Source organism: Mustela nigripes, chromosome 6 (assembly GCF_022355385.1).
Source record: "Mustela nigripes isolate SB6536 chromosome 6, MUSNIG.SB6536, whole genome shotgun sequence".
NCBI classification, from domain to species: Eukaryota; Metazoa; Chordata; class Mammalia; order Carnivora; family Mustelidae; genus Mustela; species Mustela nigripes.
In genome coordinates this window covers 6168996-6186247 of record NC_081562.1, presented here as the reverse complement: position 1 = coordinate 6186247, position 17252 = coordinate 6168996, and the positions used below count along the sequence as shown (strand labels likewise).

Sequence of the window (17252 nt, the reverse complement as noted above, 5' to 3'; positions counted from 1 at the left end):
GGGTCCCCAAGGCAGAGGAGGAAAGAGCCCCTTCGAAGGGGTCATGTCCCATTGTGTCTGTCACCCCACGGTCCGTCACCCCTGCCTAACTTGTCAAGGAAGCCAAAGCATTTCTGGAACTAAAGGACACCACTGTGCATGTACGATCACAGAAATGGTCTGATCACTTCTAGCTCCAAGCCCCTGAAGACCCCTACCTGAGGTCCAGATTCCTTATCCCCACACTCAGTCCCCATGCTCCCCCTCCCCCACATTTTCCAACCACCACCAACTTGCCCTCTTTGTGGCACATCTCTGCCTGCCCCCCCTTCAGGGCCTGGGTCTCCTATCACCCGCCAGGGAGAATTCACCGTGCAGCTCTCTCTCCAGTCCGGGACCTGCTGGATTCCGCTTCACCATTTAGGGGCTCTGTTGGACTGGGACCTCTGAGGGGTCACTCCCAGGCCTTCTAATTAGCAAATGGTGGTGAATGAAGGAGAAGCCCTTTGCCTTATTGGTCCTAGACTTGCCACTGGCTTGAGGATGCGCTGTAGTGCCTTTGTTATAAGATTTAGTACCCTAAACATTTCCTTTCCAGGCTCAATGTTGTTGTCCATAATCCTTCCTCACCTGGGGGCGGGTCCTCCATGTCCCCAATTTACACATTCATTCACTCGTGCAACAAATATTAAGGCCGGTTCGTGGCAGGGACTACTGATGGCCCAGGACACAACCAGAACAAGGCGGACACAGCCCGGCCTTCCCGGCGAACATTTAACCATTACGGAGTCATCCCTACTTTATTCCAATGGTGCCAGCCACTGAGGACCCAGGTGGTGGCCCGCTGGCTGTGGCGGCTCCCTGCGCCTTCTCTGGCTCCTGGTCCAGCGCGGGAACGAGACCAGCCGTGGAGACTGCCCGGGGCCCGGGGCCTGGGTCCCGTCACCCACGTGTCAAGCGAGGACTTCACTCTCCCGAATACCATCCCACGTGTGGCCCAAAATTTTGGAGATGGTTTGGCCACCGCCCAGGGCTCTGTAGCCGCCAGGTGGGCGTCTCTGGGCGCTCAGGGACTTCAGGGACGGAGTTGAGAGCCAAGTCAAGGACCCTTGTCAGCGGGAAGTCCCGCTCCGCCTGCCGGGGCGCGGGCGGACGGGAGGGACTGGAGGGCTCGGGTCTGGGCGGAGGGGCGGGGCCGGGCCGGAGGGGTGGGCGGGCCGGCAGGCGGGGGCGGGGCCTGAAGCTGTGACATTTATTCCACCGGCCGCGACCTCACGTCGGCGTCAGGACCGCTGCGCGACGGCGGAATGGCTGCAAAGGGTGAAGACGCTGCGCCGCGGGACGCTTAGGACGGAGTGGGGCGGGGGACGCCACCCTCTCCCGCCGCCCCCCCACCTCCTTGCCGCCCCCCACACCCCCGGAGAGGAAGTGGGAGCGGGTTGATTGGACCCCCGGGAGGGTGGGGACCCCGGGAGAGGGCTGCACGTGGCTTCTAAGGGTTCCGGGAGCTCCAAGTTAGAGGAGCAAGCCGGGGGGGCGCTCTGGGGCGGCAAGGTTTCCAGCCGGCCCGGGTGGGCCAGCAGAACAGGTCAGTGCCGGACCCCGGAGAAGGCAGCCCTGATCCGATTAGGCCGGAGACAGCGTGGTGCTGGGTGGTCCGGTCGGGGGTCCGGCACCAAATCCTCGCTCCTCTTCATTCTCCCTGGGGATCTCTGGGCTCAGACTGCACCTCCCCATGCCTCGGGGTGCTGGTCTGCGAAGGGAGAGTGATAATGATCTGCCTTGCTGTGAGGAAGTGAGAGGGACCACCCCATCTGCCCTCCGAAAGTTTAGACTGTGTTGGTTATTGCCAGGACTGTTTAATCCCCGTTTTATAGAAAAGGAAACTGGAGCTCAGGAGGTTTTACCAAGCGGCCCAAGATTGCACACCCAGCAAGTGTCCGAGCCCAGGGCTAGCCAATTCCACAAAGTTCTGCCATGAAACCCTCCCCTGCTTTTCCTGGTTTTCCTCACTCTGCGGACCCAGTTTAAATTTCCTTCCTCTGGGTATCCCCAAACCCACGTCAGGCTCTCCCTGTAATCCCTGGGGGCGATGTGGGAACCTGGGCCCCCTGGGCTTTTGCCCTGAACACACTGGGGTAACGGATGAGGGGCTCAAAAAGTACCTTCTTGAGTGAGTGTGTGGCTGTGTTCCAGGTTTGCTCTCAGAGCTGAAGCTGGCTGTGCCCTGGGGCTACATCGCTGCCAAAGTCTGGGGCTCCCAGCAGGCCCCCCCAGTTCTTTGCCTGCACGGCTGGCTGGACAATGCCAGCTCTTTTGACAGACTCATCCCTCTTCTTCCAAAAGGTGGGACTGAAGGGAAGCCAAGGGGCCAGGCGACACAGACTGCCGGGGAATGAGGGGTGGGAGACGCCGCCGACCTAGATGCCTTCTCCCTTTCCATCTCGTCTCAGACTTTTGTTACGTTGCCATGGATTTCGGGGGACACGGGCTCTCGTCCCATTACAGCCCTGGTGTCCCGTATTACCAGGAAAACTTTGTGAGTGAGATCCGGAGAGTTGTAGCAGGTAAGAGGCAGAACGAGAGAGAGAGAGAGAGAGAGAGAGAGAGAGAGTGTGTGTGTATGTGTGTGTGTGTGTAAGGGTGCATTGGGACATCGCTTCTGTTCGTTGAGTGGGGTGTGGTAGCCAGGAAACAATGTTGGACTGGGAGTGATCTGGGGTCACCCATAAATTCATGGGTGACTTTGGGAAAGTTGGAGAGGGCTGCCAAAAAGAGCTCTTCCTTCGGGGGTTCCACCCCTGTAAAGAAGCTGCAATCCCTCTAAGCTCGTTTCCTGAATGGGCAACCCTAGATGCTGGGGAAAGATGTCCTGAGCACAAGGACTGCAGGACAGAGGGTTGGGGGAGGCTGGGCCCACTAAAACCTTGCCCTCTGTGTTTCAGCCTTGAAGTGGAAGCATTTCTCCATCGTGGGCCATAGTTTTGGTGAGTACAGTTTACACCTGGGTGAGCAGGCGGCTGACTGGGCTGAGGGGCTGCGAAGGAGGGGGAGGAAGTGATACACAGGGACCCTGCACTTCTGGGCACTGCAGAGAGACGTAAGAGAGATGAGGGAGTCTGTGGGCACTGGGTACCTTTGGCCTGAGGCAGCTCCCCAAGGGACATAGGGCCCCAGAGGCGGCTGTCTTCCCATGTGACAAAGGAAATGTGACTTTTCGAGTGGCTAGGTCTGATGAAGGGGTCATGTGGCCCCCCGGGGAGGGAACCCCAAGTTTGATAGGGAATAAAGAGCCCTGGTCCCTGGTGGGAGAGGGCGAGGCCTCTTAGCCTGGGGTGGGGCAGCCCCTGGGAGGAAGTTTTAGTAGGATTGGTGGAATACCAGCCCAGGACTCTTTATTCCCCCCAGGTGGCGCGGTGGGCGCAATGGTAAGTAGGTGGCTTTGCAGTGACTGCAGATGGGGCAGGAGGTGGGGGGAGGGCGGTGGGAGAAGTTTCTGGGAAAGGAAGTCCCTCTTCATTTCACGAATTTGAACCCAGTATTTGATGGCCTAGTGCCAGTCTGCTTTATAGATGGCAGTAATAATCCTTACTACAGGGAGGTTGGTGAAACTGGAGATTCCTGGCAGAGTTCAGAGTTTCCAACTCTGGAATCCAGCCATCCACCAGGGTGTGACCTTTGGCCTGGGTGTGGATCTCCAGGTCGGGGAGAGGGGAGGCTGCCCTGAAGGGAATACAGACTCTTGTCCCAGCCCCTTGGAAACGTCAGCATCCCCAGGGAAAAGTTGGAGTCCTTTTGCCTTCTTCCTCTCGTACTCATTCTTCCCTTTTTGGATCCCATCGTAGTTTTCCAGTATCTTCCCCGAGATGGTGAATAAACTTATCTTGCTGGACACATGGCCATTTCCCCTGGACCCTAAAGTAAGAATGGGGCCTTTCATGCATGCTATCACGGGGGAGACCCAGGCCCCGGGTGGTGTCCTCAGCCCTGCCCTTTTTGGCAGGGAGGTGGGAGGAGGTGGCAGAAGGTAGACAAAGGGGGACCGAGGGGCCCCCGGAGAGGACAGGGTATGCAGCCTGTACCCCTAGGAGTGAGCAGAAGCCTTTGTCATCCTTGGAAACGCTGTATGTGGCCTGGGATCTACAGAATGCCAAGTGTATCACGAAGTGGCAGGGGTGGGAGAGGGTCAGGACAGGGGATTGAGGAAGCTCTGGGAGCACACTGCATGAGGAGCCCCACCCCCCCACGTTCAGTTGTGTGCCTTTGTGCTGTGTGCACATCGCACAACAGCACACAGCAGCCCTGAGGGTGGACAGATGGGAACGTGTGGATCTCTCTTGCCGCCGCCACCACCACCAGTAACAACAGACAGTGCTGTTCCTGCAGGAGTCCTGGCTTCTGCCACTGATCTGCTGGGTGACCCTGGGCCAGTCACTTGGCCTACCTGGGCCTCAGTTTCCTCACCTGTAAAACCAGGAGGTTGGACTAGGTGACCTTGGAGTTGCCTGCCCGCTGCCACATTCTGTCACTTGGTTCCCAGGAGCTCAGCCTCTCAATTATGACACCACTTCATCACCAGTTTGGGTTTCTTCTCTGTAAAATGACCACGAATGCCAAAAGGGCGCAAAGCAGGCTGTCTTTTTCCCACCACCTGTCCAATCCCCAGCACACAGTAAGCGCCCAGTAAGTGCTGGTCTCATGAATGGAGAGCTCTGTGGGTGACTGTGAGGCTCCGGTGAGACTCTGGGCTACTCTCCCTCGATTTGTCTCGGCCACTGAGTTACCCAGCGCGGTGCCCCAGCCTCTCCCACAGAGAATCTCGGTGTTTGGTCATCCCTGTCGCGTACTCTCGGGGCAGGTGGGGGGGCCTGCATGGTCGTGTCCCTTCCAGCTGCTGTTTCTCTCGGCAGCGGCCTGTGGCCAGGGCTGGGCTGTGGGAGGGAGCCAGGCGTGGAAACAGGCATACAACGGGGTGGGGGAGCCGGGAGCGCCTGGGCTGTATGCCTTCTGCCGTCTCCTCTCTACCAGCCGGAGTCCCGCATGCGCTAAGCCAGCTGAAACTCCAAGCCTGGGTGGCCCGGGTTTTAAGGACAGAATACTGAACCCTTGCAAAGCACTGGCCGTTGGCAGCGATTTCCTTTCCCCTCCATCATCCACCCTGACCCCTCCAGCCGTCCGGACCCCAGGCGGGGCTGACTGGGCTGACAGATCACGGGGCTAACCTTCAGGGGCTGATCTGGTGCTGCCCTTCGCTGGGTCAGAAGGGGTCCAGGCTGAGGGCCTGGGGAGCCCCGAGGGTGGGGGCGGGGGCCGAGCCCTTCTGTCTGCAGCCAGACTCCCGCCACCCAGCAGAGCCCTCCTGTCCCAGGGAATAGAGCGCGTGCCGACCTACCGGCGGGGAGCCATCGAGTACATGCTGCAGGTGGAGGCCTCCCAGAAGCCTCGGCAGGTGGCCAGCCCAGAGGAGATGCTGCAGAGGTGAGTGCTGGGGGGGGGGGGGGGGGGCAGGGGGGGCCGGCTGGTGCAAAAGACCTGGGCAAGCAGTGGGATACCAAGAGAGGACGTCTCTGGGGCACCGAGGAAGCCTCAGGCTCCTACACACAGATCACACAGATCACACAGATCACACGGAGCCTGTTTCTCTCTGCGCTCACCGCAGGTGTCAGGCTTCCCGGCTCTCTCCAGACACCGCAGCTGGGGCAGCCGGGACTCCCCTGCCTCGGGTCCTCCCGGCTCTGTAGCCACGCCCTTCGTCTCCCAAGACGCCTTTCCACCTACTCTCTACCCCTCTTCCTCTCCCTGTAAGTGGGCACACGTGCACGCACACACACACACACACACACACACACGCTGCCGATGTGAATGTCCCCACTGCCACATGCCTGTGTCCCTTGTGGGGCCTCCTCTTCTTTCCCTCGGGCCTCCCCTGCCCCCAGTCATCCAGCGTCCCTCTCTCCTCCCCAGGTTCATGAAGAACAACAGTCACGTGAGTGAGGAGAGCGCGCGACTCCTCCTGCAGAGAGGAACCACCAAGGTGGCCACAGGTAGGGACTTGCCGGCTCTGGCCGTGGCTGACCGGCCCTGCTCTTACTGAGGAGCGATACCCGCGAAGTCTCATGGCTCATTGCTCTCCGGACCAGCATAGCACCGAGTGCTCAGCAAACAGTGTCTCGTGCCCTATTCTCACTCCGTGCACGGCAGGGGAAACTGAGGCTCTGCTAGACCAAGGGACGCATACCAGGTCAGACAGCTGCTGCGCCTCCCAGAAAGGCCTATGGAGAGCCCCGTCAGGTGTGTCGGGGGTGAATGTTGGGGAGCGTCCCAGCCGTGATCTGCTGACCCTGTGCGGTGGGTGCCGGTGTCCCAGGCTAGGGTTTGAGGCCGTCCGATGGGGCAGGGTGACTTGAAGGGGGTTTTTTGAAATGGGAGACATAGCACAGGAGGCACCTTGGTTTCAGGGCAGCCTCGGGCCCGTGTTTTCTGCACTTTGTTTTCTGCTATGTCCATTCGGGAAAACTTTACCAAGGTCCCGGTCAGTGCCAGCCCCACGTGTGGCCACGGAGCCGCGGTGAGTAGCAGCAGACACTGCCCCTTTCCGGGTGGGCCGGTCCTGCCAGCTGGCACGACCCGACGGTGCCCTTCCCAAGGGCCCTGCCTGGAACTGACTCTGCCAGGGGTTGAGCCGGGATGAGGCCAGGTCAGGGGAGTCCATTCTAGGAGGAGAACAGACAAGCAAGAGACATTTTCTTATAAGTGTAGTAAAAGAAACAGAAGGTGTTCTGGAAGAAACCCTACAGAGGGGGTCCTGGAGGCGGCTCCCAGAGGTGAAGCCCAGGGGAGACAGTGTGGTAAAATGGACCAGGCATTAAATTTGGTCCAAAGCCTTGGGCTGATTCCTGGCTCTGCTAGCTCAGAGATCTTGGGCAAGTTCCCTTTCCCCATTTAGACATCCCCCCCCCCTTTTTCTTGGGTGATAGATAATGTCTTAGGATCTTCGTGCTAATGTTCTGAGAGGATCAAGCAGGGAGGTGAATGTGGCTTCAGCTCATAAAGTAGCAAAGGTGGCAGGGGTCAAAACCCCAAGGGCTTGCCAGATTTGACCAAGTTGTGGCATTAACTGGGCCACTGGGAGTCAGCACAGAGTGGCGGGGACTGTGGTCCTGGCCAGTGGTTATCACTGGGAACTCTGGGCCTTGTGTGGCTGGAATTTCTAGTTGCTACCAAGAAGCCAGTGATCTGCTGTGTGGCCAGAAGTTGCAGAAGTTGCCAGAAGTTGCCAACACACCATGAGGTGTGTAGAATATGCTTAAGGGATGTTGTGGCCTTGGGTTTCCGGTCTGTGACTTGTTGTGAAGAAATGTCTGTTATCATCTCTGAACCTTGGCAAATCTGCCATGGAGAGGGGAGGTCAAGGCAGAGGCCCATGGGCCTGGGCTTCCCAGCGGGCCCCCACAGATGGCCCAGCACAGAAGTGGGCTAATCTGGAATAAGACATGTTCCCAGGCAGGCAGGGGAAGCTGATTAGGCCAAGCCCGGGTCCCATGAAGGGGTGAGCACGGACACTGACGCAGTCGTCAGGGAGGGTGAGGAGAGAAGGGGCTGGGTAAGGCAGCCGGGTCGCTTTGTCAGGCCCAGCCCCTGTGCAGCAGCCATGGCCCTTTGGGGCCGGAGCTTAACCCAAAACAAGACCGAGCAGGCTCTGAGCCCCCATCGGGGGTTGGGACACCGGGAGAGCCGGTGTTCCAGGCTGTTCGGGAGTCCTTGTCCTCAGGTCCCAGAGCCTCTGACGGTCCCCAGTCCACTCTGGGGCAGCAGAGAGCAGGGACCGCTCCACGAGCCCAGCCCGATCCTATACCTGAACCCAAGTTCATCTGCCCGATGCACAGCAGAGCCAGACACTCAGGAGGCGAGGAGAACGGGGAAGACCTCCCTGTGGGGGAACGCAAGGGGTTTTGTTTTTTGGTGTTTGGTTTTTTTTTTTTTTTTTTTTTAAGGCAAATGGGAAGGGGTCTGGTAAAGGGGAGAAGAGCTCTGAGACTTAAAACCAGATAAAGGAGGTTAGTAAAGTAGGGGAGGGTCTACGGGGAGGTCAGTGGTCTGAGCAGTTCTGGCTGACTCCTTGCGTCTCTGCAAAACGAATTAACACTTGGTTATCCTGGCATTGGGCTTGAGTATTGTCTCGCAGAAACAGGGCGGCAGGCAGCGTTTCCAGACCAAGCAAGTTTGGGTAAGGACCCTACAGCAGCCTCAGTGGCCCTGTTACTTGCTGGTTACTAGCTTTGGTCCCCTGGGCCTTTGATCATCCCTCATTCTTGAGTGCAAGGGGCTGATGATTGCTCTGGCTACTTCCTGGCTGCAGTGGGGCAGAGATGGGGGGAGGGGGGAGAGGAAGGGATCCTTTTTGTGCTTAATCATAGACAGTCCTCAGTTCCGGCTTAAAACCCTACACTCTGCCTGACTAGAATTTTTGTGCTTCGGTTAATAGTTTCTGTACAATGTTTTATACCACGTGTTGTGATTAAGGAGCACAGAAGAATTAGGAATACAGAAAATTCCACATTTGAGGAAATGTTCTGAGTCAAATGGACCTAAATCCTTGGGAAATCCAAGAAAATCATCTGCGAAAACCGTCCAAATCGGAGTCTGGGACTTTAGAGATTTGTTGCAACCAAGTAGCTTATTGTCTTTATTTTGTCAAGGGGAACATCCGTTTCAGAGGGAGCGTTAATGTGTGTGCAGCAAGTATGAATATGTGTGCAGCCTGATGAATGTACTGTACAGACGCATCCCTGTTCCACTGAGGTCTAACCCAGAGCAGTGCTTAGTTTAGCTTTAGTGCTTTTTCCTCTCCCACTCCCCCTGCTTGCATTCCCTCTCTTGCTGTCTCTCTCTCTGTGTCAAATAAATAAAATGTTTTAAAAAAATAAAGATTTTATTTATTTATTTGACAGACAGAGATCACAAGTAGGCAGAGAGGCAGGCAGAGAGAGAGGGGGAAGCAGGCTCCCCGCTGAGCAGAGAGCCTGATGCGGGGCTCGATCCCAGGACCCTGAGATCATGACCTGAGCCGAAGGCAGAGGCTTAACCCACTGAGCCACCCAAGTGTCCCTCCACTGAAATTCATATTACATGCCTAGAAAGGGGAAGAGATTTCCTTAAGGTACGCACTATTTTGTGACCTTTGATTTGTACGTAGCAGGAGGTAGTGTAACCTGAAGACTGATTAATCCAGCTTTGCTGAACTAAAACGAGGAGATGGTGGCCCAGAACATGGGTTACGTGAAACAAGTAGTCACAGTCTTTCTGTTAGCGAGTATTTGGTTTTTATGACCTTATGTTCTCGCGTCCTTCCATGAGCTTCCAGAGGTCATTACAGGGGACACTGTTGAGGGTGTTAAAAAGAAGCAGGGTACATAGAGTCCTCCAGTGAGAAATACTTTCTGATAAGTAATTTTCATCTGGTATGTTGCAACTATAGTTGCTTTTCCATAAGTTACCATGAAGTTGGGCTCATTAGAGAAAGGTGGTGGGCATAGCTGTGGGGTCGGCGTGGTCATGTATGGGGAAGGGCTTCAGGTACCATATTCAGCAGTCAGACATGTCACCTGAAGACGCTGAAGTTTATGAAATTCTGACCATGGGATTATCTTTCCAAGAAAAAGAGGTGGGGATATGGAGCGAAACCAACAACCCCAAGGAGTCCTACTCCTCTGCTAGTGTGTCTGTCTCCTGAGTAATACCTTGAGGTCCGTCACGGGCTCACAAGAACAGTTAGCAGATTCCTTCTCCAAAAGCAGTGGGGTGAAGTCTGTGCTCTGGGGGTGTGCCATCTTCCAAGCTTTGGGGGATCCTGACTCTTGTGTGTTTTTTGTGTTATTTTTGTTGGTGGTGGTGGTGATGGTATTTTTGTTTTGTTTTGTTTGGTTTGGTTTGGTTTTGGTCTTCTTTCTCCAAGGTCAGAGCCTCCTTTCCTTCCAAGCAGCCTCATGAGCAAGTACTAGGAAAAGTACTTTTCCATAGGGAAAGTCCCAAGGTGTGGTGATGAATTAATATTTTCCGCCTTTGTGTTTGTCTTTTTTTTTTTTTTTTTCCTTAGAAAAACATCACAGATCAACATTGTTTCCTCTTGGCTGAAGTCTAACTACTCTGTTGTTTTGTTGTAACAAGTTTGCTCCAGATTCAGTGAACCAGTCTTAGTCTTGAAAATAGGTTACTTTGGTTAACCAGTCCTCTCATTTTAGGAGGCACTGCAGGCGGGCTCTCAAAGTTAGATCTGTATTGTGCAAAGCCATCAAGTAATCAACGAGAGGGATTTTGTGGAAACAAAAACAGGTTAATGGTTAGCTCAAGTTGTAAACCCAGTGTCTTGAGTCCTGAGTGTCCTTGGCGAGATTTCTAGCTGTTGGGCTTGAGGCATGTTCAGATGGAGTGAGGGCTGACACCTCACCCTGGCCTACAGTTTGCATGTCTCTGTTATCTTCCTGAGCAGGCCCCCCAGCAACAGACATGAAGATTGTTTAAACATGAGCTGTTGAGGGGCACCTGGGTGGCTCAGTGGGTTAAAGCCTCTGCCTTCAGCTTGGGTCATGATCCCAGGGTTTTGGGATCAAGGGATCAAGCCCCACATTGGGCTCTCTGCTCAGTGCGAAGCCTGTCTCATCCTCTCTCTTTCTTTCTGCCTACCTGTGATCTCTGTCAAATAAATAAATAAAATCTTAAAAAAAAAAAAAATGAGCTGTTAGGGCAATTTCTTGGAAGTTTACTTCTCTCGAGCTATCTAGCTTCGGTCTTCAAGGCTTCGTGAAAAAAATTAAATTTAAATTAAATTTAAAAAATTAAAAAGATGGTTTTAACTCTCAGTGGTTTCACGTTGACGTATGGGAGGAAATGGGAAACTTTAGCTCTGAAGAGTCAGAACCAGGTATTTGAAGAAACCAGAAAATTTCAGGATTGAGCCCAGTTTTTTAGGCAAACAACGGATACTCAGAGATAATTCATAAGAACTAGAATCTAACATCCACAAAGGTGTGTTATTGAAACATAATCTTTCTCACAAAAATCACCCTTATTTGCCTCAAAGATAGCCAAGTTGAGATTAACTCATTTGTAAAATGAGTCCAGTTTTAACTAGCTTGGCCTGATTGTATACTCAAGTGCAGAGAAAAGAGTGATGTCCGTATAGGTTTCTTAAAAAATGTGCTTTGCTGGAACTTTTCATATAATTTCAGATTGAGGGGCGCCTGGGTGGCTCAGTGGGTTGAACCTCTCTGCCTTTGGCTCGGGTCGTGATCTCGGGGTCCTGGGATTGAGCCCCGCATCGGGCTCTCTGCTCGGCAGGGAGCCTGCTTCCCCTTCTCTCTCTGTCTACTTGTTATCTCTGTCTGACAAATAAATAAAATCTTTAAGAATAATAATAATAATTTATTTTTTTTTTAAAAGATTTTATTTATTTATTTGTAAGAGAGAGAGAGTGAGAGCGAGCACAGGCAGACAGAGTGGAAGGCAGAGTCAGAGGGAGAAGCAGGCTCCCTGCGGAGCAAGGAGCCCGATGTGGGACTCGATCCCAGGACGCTGGGATCATGACCTGAGCCGAAGGCAGCTGCTTAACCAACTGAGCCACCCAGGCGTCCCAAGAATAATAATAATAATTTAGATTGAACTTTTAGAAGCCTCTTGAGGCTAAGAAGCCAGGCCAAATAATTGCAGTCAGATTCACGTCAATACCAATAGATTTGGGTGAATTCCTCTCTTCTGGAGGTCCTCAAAAATACCCTCCAAGGGGCGCCTGGGTGGCTCAGTGGGTTAAAGCCTCTGCCTTCGGCTCGAGTCATGATCCCAGGATCCTTGGATCGAGTCCCACATCGGGCTCTCGGCTCGGCAGGGAGCCTGCTTCCTCCTCTTTCTCTCTGCCTGACTCTGCCTACTTGTGATCTCTGTCAAATAAATAAATAAAATCTTAAAAAAAAAAAAATACCCTCCAAAATCTGTATTCGTTTCCTGGACTTGCCATTACAAAGTTTCCCCAGACTGGATGGCTGGATAAATATTTATTTACTGTCTCACAGTTTGGAGCTAGAGTCAGTTTGGAGCTAGAGTCAGAGTATCGGCAGCCTCTGTATATGTCTCTCCTAGGTCTGGTAGCCTCAGGCATCCCTTGGTTTGCACGTGGCATTCTCCCTGCCCTTCCCGGTGTGTGTTGGGGAGAGTGTGCGGGGAGAGGCAGAGGAGTGTGATGGGATCAGGACGTGCAGCAGAACTTGCAGTTTGCTCTTCTAAATAGAATAGTCTGGGGCGCCTGGGTGGCTCAGTGGGTTAAGCCGCTGCCTTCGGCTCAGGTCATGATCTCAGGGTCCTGGGATCGAGCCCCACATCGGGCTCTCTGCTCAGCAGGGAGCCTGCTTCCTCCTCTCTCTCTCTCTGCCTGCCTCTCTGCCTACTTGTGATCTCTTTCTGTGTCAATTAAATAAATAAAATTAAAAAAAAATAGAATAGTCTGGGTTGGCCTCATGGAGAAGTGACTTTTGAGCAAAAGCGACACAGGTGAGGGAGCTCGTCACACAGATAATCCCGGAAGAAGATGAGCAGGGGCAGGGGAGCTGCCAGGAAAGGCTTTGAGGTGTTGGGGAGAAAAAATTTTACCCCATCCTTCAAGTTTCTTCCAGCTGGTCTAAGAATTAAATTGGTAAGTTAACAGGAGAAAATAACATCTAATTCCGTACATGCAGGGAGTCCACACAAACATGAGAGATTCCAAAGACAGGTAAAATGAGGTATACAGGCCACTCTGGACTAAGGAAAAGGGGGTAAGGGGTCTGAGGCTCCAAAGGGAAGGAAGGCAATTCACAGAAGGAGTGGAAAGAGTAAATGTTCGGTAAGCAAGTGTTTGCTGAGCCATCGGGAACAATGAGACATAAAGAGGAATTTTCAAATTCCTAAGTTCCTCCCTCTCTACCGCACCCAGTTTGGAGTATGACATAGTGATCTATGGTGAGTGCTTCTTCCTGGAGCAGGAACTGTATCTGAATCCTTTTAGGCAGTTACAGGGAAGGTCAAAAAGAAAAACTTCTTGAATCTTCTGATTCTTAAAAATAATCAGATAATCAGCCCAGGGGTGCCTGGGTGGTTCAGTGGGTTAAGCCTCTGCCTTTGGCTCAGGTCATGATCTCAGGGTCCTGGGATCAATCCCCACATGGGGCTCTCTGCTCAGCGGGGAGCCTGCTTCCCCCTCTCTCTCTGCCTGCCTCTCTGTCTACTTGTGATCTCCCTCTCTCTGTCAAATAAGTACATCTTAAAAATATATATATATATGTATCAGCCTAAAATATGCCGGAGATACATTTTGGGGTGGCATGTACGAGCTCAACCTGGCTTCTGGGAGAAAGCAGGAAGCAGTAAGCCAGGGCTGGGAGAGGGCCAGGTCCTCATCCACCATCTTCACTGTGTTCCTGTCATAATACCGGCTTAGGTCGTGAGACAAGCTCGAGGTGTTGGCCTGAGGGAGGGTGAGCCCAGCACTGGTTGGGGTTCCCTAATGACAAAGCACAGTCCTCTGTCACTGTCTGGCCCCCACATCCGGCCTGCTATCGGGGCCACTTGGCCTGATTTTTTTGATTTGTACAGTCGATGACAGAAATATCTCATGAGGGGGATTTTGAATATGTGCTCATATTTCAAATAGAAACTTTTATGTAAAAATGAAGATTTCCAGTTCCTTTTTTTTTTTTTTTTTTTTTTTTAAGATTTTATGTATGTATTTGTCAGAGAGAGAGCACACAAGCAGGGGGAGCAGCTGGCAGAGGGAGAAACAGACTCCCCACTGAGCAGGGAACCCGATGCGGGACCTGATCCCAGAACCGTGGGATCATGACCTGAGCCAAAAGCAGACGCTTAACCACTGAGACACCCAGGGGCCCTGAAAATTTCCCGTTTCTTTTGGAAAAGTGGGAGGAGGGGCGCCTGAGTGGCTCAGTTCATGCTCCGCCCAGAGTCTGCTTGAGATTCTCCCTCTCTGCCTCTCCCCCTGCTCTGGAGCCAGCAGGCTCTTACACACCCCCCTCTCAGCTAAACAAAATCTTAAAAAAAAAAGAAAGAAAGAAAGGAAGGAAGGCAGGAAAGCAAAGCAAAGCAGAAGAGCTGGAAGCACATTCCGTGCCCCACAAGCAATGACCACTGTCAGAACAGGCTCCCAGGGCTGCTGTGTCCACGGGCCCTGTCCACACTCAGCCCGGCCTCTGCTGGTGGGTCCCAGCACAGGAAGGGGGAGGGAATGGGTTGAAAGTGTTTGTGAGCTGACTCTTAACCTTTGTATATTGGGTGCTGGGTATCGGCTTCCTCTGTGGTCCTGGGAAAGCCCCGGGCTCAGGCCCCCCAGCCAGCTGGGCCGAGGTCCCGGGCGCCCTCCCCCTGCACCCTCCCCACTACCCTATCCACCTGGCTCTGTTGTCCCAAGGGTTGCAGTTAGGACTCTCAGGGTTCAGGGCCCCTTTGTTTGCAGATGAGGAAACTAAGGCCGGAGAGGGAGGACTCAGGGCATTCGCCCCATTTCCTATGCCCATCCCAGGGCTGATACCATCCACCATTTCAGATCACTCAGCACTTCAGTAGGTCAACCGGGTGTGTACTTAGCTGGGGATACAAGCAGAAGCCCTGCCCTGTAGTCCTATAGTAGAGAGCAGGGGTCAGGGGACAGATGTCACTCCCCACGGAGGTTACCCATCCAGGGAAGGGGAGCTGCACCTATAGGACTCCTGCCCAGGAGACTTAAGGGTCATGAAGACTGAGGATAGTGCCCAGAAAGGTGAAAAGGATGAGGCAGTGAACATTCCAGACCTGGGGGTACCATGAGCAGAGGCCTTGCCCACGGCAGGAGGGAGTGCCTCCAGGTCCTGGGACCCGGTCAGAATGCCAAGAGCATTGAAAGAGGGGCAGAACGGTTGCCGTGGGGGATGGGGGAATTGGCTACCGGACGGGATAGGATGGCTCCAGGATGCTAACTACTGGTTGACGGCTGGCAGTGGTGTTTATTCCAAGAACACAGTATTAAATCACAAAAATTAAGTTGAGGAAATCTGAAGATCTAATTGGTTTTATTAAATGACTCATGGAGGGGCGCCTGGGCGGCTCAGTGGGTTAAGCCTCTGCCTTCGGCTCGGGTCATGATCCCAGGGTCCTGGGATCGAGTCCCGCATCGGGCTCTCTGCTCGGCAGGGAGCTTGCTTCCCCCTCTCTTTCTGCCTGCCTCTGCCTACTTGTGATCTTTGTCAAATAAATAAATAAAACCTTTTTTTTTTTTTTTAAAGATTTTGCTTTTTTATTTGACAGAGACACAGTGAGAGAGGGAACACAGGCGGGGGAGTGGGAGAGGAAGAAGCAGAGTTCCTGCTTAGCAGGGAACCCGATGTGGGGCTTGATCCCAGGACCCAGGGATCATTACCTGAGCTGAAGGCAGACGCTCAACAACTGAGCCACCCAGGTGCCCCAATAAATAAAATCTTTAAAATAAAATAAATGACTCATGGATTGGGCAGCAGCCCAAAGAGAAAGCTTAATGCACTCCTTAAGCTGTAGAAAAGAAAAGGGTTTTATTTTTTTTTTTTAACTTTTTCTTTCTTTTAAAGATTTTATTTATTTATTTGACAGAGATCACAAGTAGGCAGAGAGGCAAGCAGAGAGAGAGAGAGGAGGAAGCAGGCTCCCAGCAGGGAGCCTGATGCGGGACTCGATCCCAGGACCCTGAGATCACGACCTGAGCCGAAGGCAGCGGCTTAACCCACTGAGCCACCCAGGCGCCCAAGAAAAGGGTTTTAAAGGCAGAGGGAGAGTGGAGGAAGGAAATTACTTGCAAAGAATGCATTCTTTCGGATGAGGTCGCCCTCATAAGGGGTGCAGAAAGGATCGGTCAGTAAACTTGCTGGTGATGACCAGGAGGTCCCATGTTTCCTGGTCAGAGGCTACCTCCCCCACCAGGGCTGAAACTGCCCTGTCAGGTGTTAAGTCTTGGTTGGCGGATGGGCGCCCTTAACGGAAGTGACTCCATCTTGGGCTTGTCACTGTCAACACAAAACAAACAAACTCTTTAGGATTTCTTAAAAAAAAAGAGAGAGAGAGGAGCACAAGGTTGCAGGCTTCAGAGGTATGGAGACAGACTTAGATTTTTACTCTTATTTTTACTCAAAATGTTTCTCTTGGGCTATTTGCTAACGAAGCTGATGGACAGTGTGTGATCAGGGCAGAAATAGAACCCACACTTTGGAGTTTGATAAGGTCACTCTGAGCTTGGTAAAAATTAAAGTTATAGCTCCTGAGAGCCCAGGAGCAGGGCTCACGAACATTCAGAGCTGGAAAGTTCCTTTATCATTTCTGCCTTTGGATCACCAATCTTCCCTCAGCCTTGATGTTCAACCCTGATTTTATGTCCCTCAGTGCTAGGGTGACTGGTTTGTCTCCTCTGGGTCCAAGTCCCCTGTGTGTATGTGTGTGTGGGTGTGGGTGTGTGTACCTAGAGTTCCTCATTGGGGGAACTTGCTGTAGTGCAAATGGTGGGAAACTTAAAAGTGATATATATTCTCTATTAAGTTCAGTTGATGAGCAAACATGGTACATGTGCTTGGCTTAGATTGTCTGGTTTTCCATCTGACGCCACATTTATCCTAAAGACACAAGGACAGCTAGAGAATTCCAGGAAGTACAGTTCCGAGGAACCAATTGATGCTGGGCTAGACTCCGAAGAAAAAAAAATCCAGTGAATCCTTCACTTGATAAAAGGTTAGGGATAAAAGGGTCTTGATAAAAGGGTAGGGAAATTGATGATTTACCAGGAAAGAAGGAACCTGTACATTGAGCAAACATATACATAAAACGTGTGTCCCGTGGGGGTGTGGGGCGGAGACGTCACCTGGGAAGGAGGCGGGTGACGAAATTCAGTCCGTGACACCAGGAGGTTATGGGAGGGGCTGTGGGCGTGCTCCAACATGGGGTCTTAGGCTCCTGGTCTCCAGGAAGGAAGGCTTGAACCCTATCAGCGGATCTGGAGTCCAGGCTTCTGCAGAGACTCCTAGTGCGTTTGTTAATGGGGACAGAAAAGACGCAATCGCTGATTGGGGGTAACCATTGCCTGAAAAACACATTTTAAGCTTTTTGCTAGTTTTAGGGCCCAGTTTCAGGCCCCCACCCTCCACCCCACCCCTGGAGTCACAGTCATTCTTCAATCTCGAAGAATTGAAACTGGTGACCCCTCTGGCTACTTCTTTATCTCCTTGGGCGAGGTAGGTTTC

The 17252-nt window shown here is 52.8% G+C and overlaps 1 protein-coding gene across 3 annotated transcripts in view; it reads left to right on the top strand.

Annotated features, from left to right (window-relative positions):
* Positions 1-1212: 1212 nt before the first annotated feature.
* The window catches only part of SERHL2 (serine hydrolase like 2), a 30999-nt gene continuing 14959 nt past the window's right edge, over positions 1213-17252 (top strand). For 2 of the 3 annotated variants that reach the window (XM_059401869.1, XM_059401868.1), the window contains exons 1-8: positions 1213-1299; positions 2176-2325; positions 2433-2546; positions 2925-2966; positions 3388-3407; positions 3825-3899; positions 5348-5457; positions 5944-6023. In XM_059401869.1, coding sequence (XP_059257852.1) covers positions 1287-1299; positions 2176-2325; positions 2433-2546; positions 2925-2966; positions 3388-3407; positions 3825-3899; positions 5348-5457; positions 5944-6023 — 604 coding nt within the window. In that variant the 5' untranslated portion in view covers positions 1213-1286. Of the gene's footprint in view, positions 1300-2175; positions 2326-2403; positions 2547-2924; positions 2967-3387; positions 3408-3824; positions 3900-5347; positions 5458-5943; positions 6024-17252 lie in introns of those variants that run through there. The other variant, XM_059401870.1, reaches the window with a different exon arrangement.